We start from the raw sequence: 11724 nt of genomic DNA, 5'->3' as shown, positions 1-11724 counted from the left end.
GGCTTATCAGGAGATTACCAGCTTAAGTGCCAAGTCGCTTGTACAAGATGTGAATGGTGACCACCTGCCAGTTTCTGCTGACCGAAAACTGGCACTTGTTAGAGCAATATGCTTTCTGCTTAATAGTCCTTGCTCGGATCTCAGATGCTCTTGAGTGTGATGTAACAGGTCAACGACGCCGTGGGCATATAAAAGGTTGCCCCCGCCCAAACCCGAAAAACCAACACATTAACTGGATACCCAGTGAATAAGAATATTACTTTTGATATTTCTAGAAGTTGTTGTCAAACATTAAAAAAGGACAATACTGACGGTTTTTCAATGTGATAAACTATTGTTTATTTTTCAAACTCTTAAATTAAGAAAACAATATCTTTAACTAACTATAACTAAAATTGAACTCATATTATAGGAACTATAGGACTACGTATTTAAAAACGAAATTGTTGTATATATATTTTTACTTAGAAAATCTTAAATGAATACTCCAGTTGTATCAATAAGTATTAGGCCCTTAGGTCCTACAGTATATTACATGTACTATTAAAAATCAAAGATAAATAAAATACGAGATTAAATCAAAATACAAGGTTATGTTTTTAATTTTTATATATAAAAGAAGTGTTACTCGTAAGTATAAACTGACATAATGCCCCAAAAACGGTGTGTCCCAAACGTTAAGACAATTCGATGTGTTCTTTATATGTATAGTTTCAAATCTTTATCAATTTACAGATTTTGGTGTGGAAATTTTGTCCAAATGTTTCGAGAAAAGGGATCTCAGCAGATTGACTGCAGTGAGAGCCATAATGATGATAAAGAAGGAAAACTGCACAAATTAACTCAGAAACAGCAGTTATATAAAATTAAAATTAAATCCAATTGTTGATTTGGGACACCCCACATGCAACAGCTGTATGATTCCTTCAGGATTCGTTAAGCAAGTTATTTAATAGTAGAACATCAGCAGGAAACCAGTTGCAAACCATACCTAATGCGTGGTACTTTGGATGGTAACCTTGTCCCCAGGTAAGCACATTGTTTTATGGTTGGGCTATGTGCTTATAAGCTGCTCTATAAAAGAGGACTGAAGATGGACCAACGGCTGTTGCACAAAAAATGAATACAATTGTTACCCTTTTAAGACCTACTCTTTGAAATGCAAACACCAATGCAATAAATACAGTTACAATTTGGGACTTTTTGGACACTATAAGTGGCAGCAGACAAGGCAAAAACCATATTTTGGTAATGTGCGCATGCTCAGAACTATATTTATAACTGGTTATTCTTCTGCCATCATCTAGCGTTCCAAAGTCTCCCATAACACTATACTACTCGGCATAACGTTGCTTATCCAAGTCTAGATCATTTGAAACAAAAGTTATCACTGAAACTACATTATTTAAAGATAAACAACATATACATTGATTATTATATATTATTAAATTTAAAAATATTTTTGGGCACGATTCGCGCTATTGTGTGTTCTTTTTGAAAAAGAAAACATTAACTCACAGTAAAACTTGTGACTTAAAACACATTTTATATCAACGATATTTATATCCACCTTCGGATAAAAACACATTATCTTCAGATACGTCAATAAAACTTGACTAACACTCTTAACGTCAATTGTTTTTGTTTACTTTAGAAGAATTTCATAGAATTCAACAAAATAAATACATTTTTATAACTTGAATATTGTCTTTAAATACAAAATATCTGAGTATAAAACCATATCAAAATAAATAAAATATTATAAATTATTTCGTATATCAATAAATATAAATATATGAAAGAGTACTGTTAATAAGTTAAAAAATAATCTTTATAGTAGTAGAGCTTACGGCCTTATTTGAATAAGTCCCGCCCACTCAATGCCCATTGGTTGGAAGTTCATGTCGTCAGATTGGAAGTTGTCTCCTATTGGTCAGCAGCAGCTTGAGTCTGGTGCACGGCCATCCTCCTGTTCAGATCGTATTCAGCGATGGCTAGATACGAGTACATCTCTTGGAGCACAAACAGATCCCTGATGTTGCGCAGTGCAGAGTTACTCTGTGGTCCCATGCTGGCTGGAGCGTTTTCTGGGACGCCATCTTGCATAAAGTCCAGATGGCCCATCTTTGAATAAAACAAAAGTCATAAATTAATACACAAACAAAATAAGAAATACATACTCTTTGCAAAACACTGTTTAATTTCCACCTTTCTGCGCATTCAATCTGATGATAAACTTTTAGTCTTCTTGTTTGCTTGCTTGGTATATTTGCGTGTCACGACAATTCCCACGACTTTCTCTTGATTTGTTTATGGACATGTCTCTACATTAAATTTTTATTCTGCAACCACTGGATTTCCAAAATGTGCGATGATATCTGTAATAGCCAACACCAACGGAAGAGTCAAACACGAATGGAAACAGTTTACAAAATGTGTGTTTCTTCTAATAGAAATCAAAACATTCACACAGATATAACACTTTAAACATTCGTTTCCTTTCCCAAACTGAATAATATGTTGGTATTTTGTAATCACTTACCACTGCCAAGATGCCAGCTCCTACCCGGGAGAGTCGCGCCTCAATAACGGCAAATTGAGGACCAAAGTCGGGGACTGCGGCGGACATGTTTTCGTCAATTTTGACGAAAAATATAAGTTGTTGAAATGCTCTCAGATTGGCACTGTGCAAGGTCAGTAAATTCTTCTCCTGTTTAGAAAAAAGGGGGGGGGAATCGTTTAGTAAATGGCGAGATCGAATTTATGCGATTGATTTTTACGATCTTTCTTCACACTCTTCAGTGCCGACCAGATTGAGTTTGTTCAATAACTGGTAAAAAAAAATGGCTATTGGCGATTTATATTTATAAAATAAAAGTCAGGCAGATACAAAATAGTTGTTGCATACCGGACAAAAATTCACATATTTTTCCACATGGTCATTATTACCTAAGCTTTGCATTTTAGATGGGAACCAATTACCCAAGACGTATTATGGCGGCCATCTTGGATTTCCATGATGGCCGCCATTTAAAAACCATTATTTACCAATATCTCATCCTCTAAGTCACCTATAGAATCACAATTAAGGTGTAAACATTATTAAAAAATAATATCCTATAATAAAAATCGAGCCTAAATTCTACAGTTTGAAAAGGCGAAAATGAGTTGCCATATAACCAAAACACTTACAGTCATAAAAAATCTGTCGGCGTTAGAGATGTTACTGAGGCTGGGCATTCCGTCTACATCGTAGTTTGAGACCATCATGTCCGGATCAAATCGACTCAGTTTCTGTTGAAAAAACAAAACAAAACAAAGAATATAGATTATAAGAAAATTTGTAATTAATTAAACACAACAATTTGTTTTGGGCGGAATACGGACAGTAAAACGTTTATCAAACAAGTTGCTCGTATATTTATTGCGTTTTCCGTGGTACAGGCGAAAGTTTGTATGTCAAATTCGTTTCGAGAAAAGTTACAAATCTAACCATACAACTTTAAAACTACACCAGCCAGGTTGGTTTGTGAGCTGAACGTTCTTTAACAAAAGACACGGTACGTTGACCTTGTTTCGTTTTGATCAATGTCAATATCGTCACAAAAAGATGTGAATGAAAGAGACCATTTCACAGGCACAAACAGTGGACAAAGAACACTGTGGTTGTATTTCAGCTAAAAGGCGGAGTTGAAATGAGAACAAACTGTTGATTACGCAATCTGGGCTCACGGCTCTTTGAACGTTTAAACGGGAAAATGAAGACATTTGGGTATCTCACTGGAATATATTGGTGGAATTTTGAATTTAAAGATTGCTTAGATTCAATACCATTAGGATTGAATATCATCAGAATTCAGAAATGGGATGAAATGTTTCTGTATAAAAAAGTATGTACCGTATTCTTAAAATGTGACGTCATAAGGTTTTCAAATTCTGGCAAAACAAAATGCACGTGTAGAGTACCAAACACAGTGGCGTTCTACATCGTTTTAAATTGAAGGACTTGTGATTTTCATAACTTTTGTATAGGAGCTCTATATCTATTGGAAAATGAACGGATCACAAAACTGATTCTGAACTTAAAATCCCACTAAACAAACAAAATGATATGGGTGAACTTGTTAAAATATAAGACGCGGATTTAAAATACCAAACTATTTCTGCAGAAATACAATACAAGATACAATACAACAAAGGAATGTTTATACCGCTATTCATTTAGATCACAGCGGTTTGACGAAATACATGACACTAGAACAATAAGGAAATTAAGGAAAAGGAAGCAAATGGACACGGCACAAGTAGTGGTACCATTGAGTGAAAAGGTGATATTTGAGGCCTTTCTTGAACATCTGAAGTGATGTTTCTGAGCGAAGATGTGTCGGGAGACTGCTCCATTACAGAAATGTAAACTGATTGAAAAAGTACACGATTTCAAAGTGTCGGTCCCCACGATTGTCGCATGTGTTTTCATTTGTTTCGTCAAGAAAAGGAATAGTTTGAGATTTAGAAACTTACGTAGCTGTCGTAAGTTAGCTTGTGGATAGCTCGAAGTTCCCTCATCTCCATGTTGATAGACCTGTATAACTGCAGGGTTCGGTGCAGTGGTGACGGGGTTGGTGCACAGAAACTGACTCCAACTACTGTTGAAATAAAACAACAAAAATAAATTGAAAGTGGATACTTTCTTTTAAAGGCACTTGATACCTAATGTCAAAGACCAGTATTCCCACTTGGTGTATCGCGAAATGTATAAATAAAAACTTTGTGAAAATGTTGACTCAATTGGTCATCGAAATTGCAAGAGAATAATGAAAGAAACCGTGAATTGTTGCACATAATGTGTGCTTTCAGATGCCTAAAAAAGGCTTCAGGCCTGAGAAATTATGAGTGAGAAATTATGCCACTTTCTCAAAAACTACGTTACTTTACAGGGAGCCGTTTCTCACAATGTTTTATAATTTCAACAGCTCTCCACTGCTCGTTACCAAGTAAGTTTTTATGATAGCAATTATTTTGAGTGATTAACCAAAAGTGCCCAGTGCCTTTAATGAGGACAGGTTAGTATTTGTAAATGCTTGATTGCATTTGCCGATGAATTGCTAAAACAAATGGTCTACATCTAAAATTGAAGTTTTGTGATTTAATAAAGATTTATCTACATCTCTTCTGAATATGCCAACTTAGGAGTATGCGGTTTTTATACGACGGTTATACTACAACAAATAACAATATTTAAATACAAATATATAATTGCGAGGATTGGCAAACCTTACTTTGGAAGGTAAAGAAAATATGTTTTTAACATCGGGCTCTCAAAGCTTGGTATATTAATCATAACTATAGGCCTACATACCTGCACTCAGTACAATCGCGAACTTAAGGTATCCAGCCATCTTCATAAAATCAAATCGTCTCTCTCTTAGAAAATCTTAACAGAGCAAAGTACTGAAGGCTTTGCGGATGAAGTTCTTAAGGCGAATGTTCTCTACTCAAACCACTTACCGGTATTTATAATAATCCTAAATAATTAGTTCAACAACTTATTTTAAAACCCATCACATAATTCTAACCTAAAATAGAACTTAAATCAAAGATATAATGTATTTGAAATAATTACCATTTCGTAGTGTACGCCCAAAAAGACACATGTGTGATTACATAATTTGCTGGGAGACCTAAAGCTCAGCCTGGTATTACAGGTAACTCGCCGGTGTGGTTTAGGACTACGTCATGACTCATACTAGTCCCAGGGAAACTCCGTCTACAGGTAAATACACAGTGCTATGCAATACGCATGAATGCAATTCATACCTGCAGTCACAGATCAATGAATAATTCATATTTACCACCCAATCCGGTACTACGCATTATGAATTATGCATGACCTTGTGTATTTTTCGGTTTTATAGGCGGACTGAGAGAAAGTTATTTTAACAATACAAGCTCACTCTGTTAATGTAATAGCAACAACTTGTTTTTGCGATGTTAAAACAATGCTGTTTTTCTTCATGCAATATTGTCGGAGGAAACATGTTATTAGAAACTGATGCAATTAATTCCTAAAAATGTTTTTAGTTGCCTTTTGATTTATACATTTTGTTTGGAAAACAATTTGCCCATTTTGTACTTCAAACTATTATGGCATCATTATATCGAAGGGAAATACGCACACCGTGCACCGAAAGCTGATCAAAATATACTTTTGGGTGGATTGAGTGGTAATAGTTTAAATAAGCGGAAAGATTATTTAAATCCCTTGTTCCTCAAAACATTGAGCTGACACTCCATGCGCAAATCAAAACCAAGCTTAAAAGAAAAGGGGATATAGATTTTTGGATCACTTGTTCCTAAAATGAATAGTCTTTTGTGAAATGTTTCCGTATTTATAGAACTTGTGCATTGTTGTGAACGAATAACTTGAGTTTATTATAAAATATATAAAAAATGGTCGGCCTTGTGGAAAGAAAAATCATATTTCGTAAAATCTGGGGGTTTTTTTAAACTGGGGAGAAAATGGTTTTCGAAAATTATTGCTTCAAAATATTGTTTCGGTAGCAATTTTCAGACTATTTTAATGATTGAATTTGTTTTTAGCAAGATTGTTTCCCAAAACACCAACCACCGCAACAAAACAACAGCAGCCACAACAACAACAACATCATACAGGCACCCATTATTGTCATATAGTTGTTCACTGAATACACATGAATGTTTTTAAACATTAAAATGCATATTCAGAAGGATTTGAGTCTGATTTTGACCTATAAAAACACACCTTGACAATAGTGTTTACCTTTAGTACCTCAATACCTGTGTGATGGAGCACAGATTGCATTGTGATTTAATTCAGCAATCGCGGATTAAGATCAAAGGGGCATGCACTACTATTGTGCAATGTTGGTTCACATTGGTTCCAATACACTGATGTTATTATGAGCAGGGTTTTCATTGACAGGTAGGTTATGGGGGGGGGGGGGTCTTCGGGGGGGGGGGGGTACGACAAATGGACTTCGGAAGGTTTTATCTTGTTTCCTTTTTCATACGCCGGTGTGGCGGTTTCAGACTTCCGCCGTGTTCAGTTTTCCGGGTGACGTAGCCGGAAATTTCGATACGTTGCTCAAACGGTTTTAGCTTTCCGGCGTGTTCAATTTTCCGGGTGACCTGTCAGATACCGCCGCGAGTACCCTGGCGAGTACTGTAGTTCTCTCAGCAGTGACCCCCAAATTGTTTATATTACGATTCTTTTCTGTGTAGTCACATAATCTCTTGACCCATCTTTACATGTATTCATGGGTACAACATTAGGCAGGTCACACTCTGCTTGCATAAAAAACAACTCATACGATCCACGCGTTTGCCGCTAGTTGTACTCGACTCGTGGACGCCGCCATGACAGCTACCGGAGGGTAATGGATGACTCAATACGGCACTAAAAACGGACTACTTTCGCTTGCTGTGCGCAGGCATCGCATGACGTAATGCTACCGTATTTGGTCATTCGGAAAACTGAACACAGCGGAAAGTTGAAACCGCCACACCGGAAATCAAAGTGTTGCAATAATGCGAATGTTGTGTTCAGTATTATGGCCGTATCCGGCTACGATTTACGGCTATAGTTGTTGATAAAGTGATGCAATTTAGCCATAGCCAGTAGCCAGAGCCGCTAATTTGGACACAGACTTCATTCCAGATAGATTCAATTAATACATGACAAAATTACACACCGAGAAATCTAGGTGTGCATAACAAAATAGTCCATTTTAAAAAGGTAAAATATGTGCTCTGATTGTGGTTAAAGATGTTTTATTCGGGAATTCTTGTAATAGTTTCACTATTATGTAGACCTACGTTTATTTCAAAATTGTCACGAAAGTACACAAATTGCATATCATCATTACATATTTTACCATTGCAAAACAAATGTACATTATTTGGGATGCCTATAAGGCAATGATGTTAAATTTGCACCGATGATAGACCTGAAGAATATATGTATATGTCTACCCATACACGTCGCATTAAATTAAAGGCAGTGGACACTATTGGTAATTACTCAAAATAATTATAAGCATATAACCTTACTTTGTAACGAGTAATGGGGAGAGGTTGATGGTATAAAACATTGTGAGATACGGCTCTCTCTGAAGTGACGTAGTTTTCGAGAAGGTAGTAATTTTTTTTTTTTTTTTTTTTTTTTTTTTAATAATCCCAGGGATTAAATTCCCACGGATTTGATTTCGAGACCTCAGATTTAGAATTTGAGGCCTCGAAATCAACCATCTAAAAGCACACAACTTTCTTTCACTATTATCTCGCAACTTCGACGACCAATTGAGCTCAAATTTTCACAGGTTTGTTATTTTATGCATATGTTGAGATACCGCCAAGTGAGAAGACTGGTCTTTGATAATTACCAATAGTGTCCAGTGTCTTTAAAGGCAATTAAAGTTTGTTTTTAGTAACCGTTATAGGATTATTTCAATCCTAAATGTAGATGTATACAAATCAAACTTTTATGAGAGCGTTTAGTTTCAAAAAGTGGTCGCAATTTTAAGATCTGGAGCGAATATGTCAACAGGAAGAATAATCCACAATATTATTAGGAATAGCCACAATCCAGCAATGCTTCGCAGATTCAAGATTTGGGACAGAAAAGCTGATACCTTTTTTACATAACCACATGTCTTCGAAGTGTTCTCAAAAAATAATAATAATAATAATAATAATAATAATAATAATAATAATAATAATAATAATAATAATAATAATAATAATAATATGTTCTCAAATTGCTTTATACTTTTGAAAGCTGCTGTACGCTTCTACCAACATTATTATAACCAAAAGTACTTCCCTTTAAAACATCGTAATGTCAAGTTAAAGTTACTATAATTGTATAGTCTCATAAAAACAATTTGTAGCGGCATTTTCTAATGATGTAAAATGCAAATGAATGTGATTTATAGTTGAAAAGGATGGGGTAAAATAAATTAATTGAAAAAATATGAAATGATTAGTAATTCGCTGAGGCCATAGAGCAAGGAACTGAGACATACACGATCGTGCTTCCTCAGAGGTTTATAGAAACACCGGACATACGCCACTAAAAATACGAATAGCTCGCACACCAATGTATAAGAAAGGAATATGTCAAGACTTCAACTTTGAACCACTTGAAAAGTATGGTTTGATTGAAAACATTAGCTAAATCAATCGTGTTTCGACCAAACTACTCAATTTTGGCAACACGAAATCATATCTTCATAATTATGGCACACCTGAAGTGCCATCTAAATATATTAACAAAAGGAAACAAATTGAAGCATTTTGGTTGCTATCACACTAGTGAGTTTCGGTTCATGGTTTGTTCGATACAAGGATGCACTTCCTTGCAGATTTGAGACTTCCTGTCTCGGAAGATGCAATACATGAGGTAAAACATCAAGATATTGTGATTGTTACGTAACCACTTCATCTAAACTTAGTAACATGTTGTTAATTTTATTATGCTAAAGAATCAGTTGCTTGTTATGTTTGAAGTCAAGCAACAAAAACACATACACCCAAGTTTCGATTTGAGGGAGTTTGAAGGTAAGGTAGGCTCAATAACAACAATTGAAAACGCAACTGAAAACTAAAAAAACGTATAGTTTGGGATATAAACTGTTGAAAAAAACACATCTGGTATTTAAACTTGGAAATCAGTGGTATACTCGAAAGGGAAACTGAGATGTGTTGAAATGTTTTAGGTATAATTAAATAGGTGCTTTGTGGGTTACAACAATGATCAAGCAACAAGACTTGAAAACACTTCTAAACACTAGATGACAGGTGAAGCAACACAGAAGAATCTGACCGGAAATTCACAGACCGTGATAACCAAGTTCCTCAAATTAATGAAGGAAAGGTTATTAATTTACTATTATAATAAGTAGGGGCATATGAAACTTTCGATAGAAGTAAGCATTTTGAGAATTACTTTACTTTGAAGAAATGTGGTTATACTGGAAAAAGATATCAGTTTTTATCCTCAAAAGTTGGAATCCGGATTTTCAGCGTAGCAAAAACGCGACCCCCATTTGAAATGAAGTTTTCACGGGTTTAGTTGTTTTATATATCTCAATTTATAAAACAATCGAACGGTTCCCAAAATCAAGGGTATACTTTCCCTTTAAAGCCATTGTACACTTTCGGTACAGAAAAAAAATTTCACAGATTAAAAAATAATTTACAGGGTTTACAGAAGGTAATGGTGAAAGACTTCTCTTGAAATATTGTTCCATGAAATGCTTTACTTTTTGAGAAAACATTAAAACAATACAAATTCTCGTTAGGCGAGAATTACGGATTTATTTTAAACACATGTCATGACACGGCGAAACGCGCGGAAACAAAAGTGGGTTTTCCCACTATTTTCTCTCGACTCCGATGACCGATTGAGCCTAAATTTTCACAGGATTGTTATTTTATATATAAGTTGCGATACACGAAGTGTGGGACATGGACAATACTGTTAACTGAAAGTGTCCCATGGCTTTAAGCATTCAAACACAGAGAATATGAAGGTACAGAGGTAAACCAACGACAATGTCCAGTACTTCGGCAAGTGTCGTAATTAACTTGATCTAAAAATAAAATTCAAGAAGATCGCGATGATTTCATAAAAATATTTGTCATGAATTTTTTTGAATAGTTATACTGGAAACCCGCTCAGTGGGTCTAACTGGGTTTCACTACCAGATTACCAGGTTGTTGGGTGTGGCACATCTATAAAAGATGGAACCTGCTATAAAGCTGAACGCGAGGCCTTATACGGCCTGGGGTCCGGCCTGGGGTCCGGCCTGGGGTCCTGGGATCCGCCTATAAGGGCCCGGGGAAATTTTGCATTCTTAGGCAAAAAGATTGGAATAGAACAGAAACCTTTAAAATGCGAGCAGCAGTAGAACCTTCTGGGTTAACAGCATCTTCATGTGCGGATCTATGAACCAAGTTTTAGGGGGCAAATCTGTCATGATAGTGAGCACGCGAGTGAGAAACCTTTATGGCATGGGTCCGGGCCTGCTTAAGGGTCCGGGGAAATTTGGCATTCTAGATGCTCTTTGTACAATCTTAGGCCAATAAGAGGTTTACAGAAGGGAACAGAACAAACAAGCCTTTAAAATGTGAGCAGCAGTGGAACCTTTTGGGTTAACAGCATCTTCAGGTGCGGATCTATGACAACAGTTTTAGGGGGCAAATCTGTCAAGATAGGGAGCACGCGAGTGTGAAACCTTTATGGCATGGGTCCGGGCCCGCTTAAGGGCCCGGTAAAAATTTTGCATTTTAGATGCTCTGTGATGTAATCTGGGGCCAATTTTAAGGGGGGACATTTGATATAGTGTCCCCCACCCTTTCAAAAAGTTGTGTCCTTCTTTGCCCCCATTATATGCCCATGGTGAGACAGAGGGTTTGGTCTTACACCATGCAAAACATAAGTTTCATGATAAAGGTGGTCAAAAGACACGGGGAACTTTTGATATTGTGTCCCCCACCCGTCGAAAATGGGGTGGGGTGGGACCACAGAGTCTCCCAGTCAACCAGTGCCACAACCAGTGCTACAACGACTCTACTTTCCTACCGGCCTCCATTGAATTATGTTGGTCATAGCGCCCTCTTGTGTGTGACAAACTTTGTCCAATCAACACGAGAATTGAAGTAGAGGTCTTCCACAAGACTATA

At 36.3% G+C, this 11724-nt stretch overlaps 1 protein-coding gene across 1 annotated transcript; it reads right to left on the bottom strand.

The window, feature by feature from the left end:
* Positions 1-1892: 1892 nt before the first annotated feature.
* On the bottom strand, positions 1893-4568 carry LOC117294660. The gene is made up of 4 exons (XM_033777165.1): positions 4522-4568; positions 3193-3294; positions 2543-2710; positions 1893-2124 (listed from the first exon to the last, which is right to left on the bottom strand). Exons 1-4 carry the CDS (start codon positions 4564-4566, stop codon positions 1927-1929), a joined length of 513 nt encoding a protein of 170 aa, XP_033633056.1. The 5' UTR covers positions 4567-4568; the 3' UTR covers positions 1893-1926.
* Between the last annotated feature and the right edge of the window lie 7156 nt (positions 4569-11724).

Source organism: Asterias rubens, chromosome 9 (assembly GCF_902459465.1).
Source record: "Asterias rubens chromosome 9, eAstRub1.3, whole genome shotgun sequence".
Classification (NCBI taxonomy): Eukaryota; Metazoa; Echinodermata; class Asteroidea; order Forcipulatida; family Asteriidae; genus Asterias; species Asterias rubens.
The sequence above is the reverse complement of the archived record's forward strand: the minus strand, read 5'-3'. Positions and strand labels throughout refer to the sequence as shown.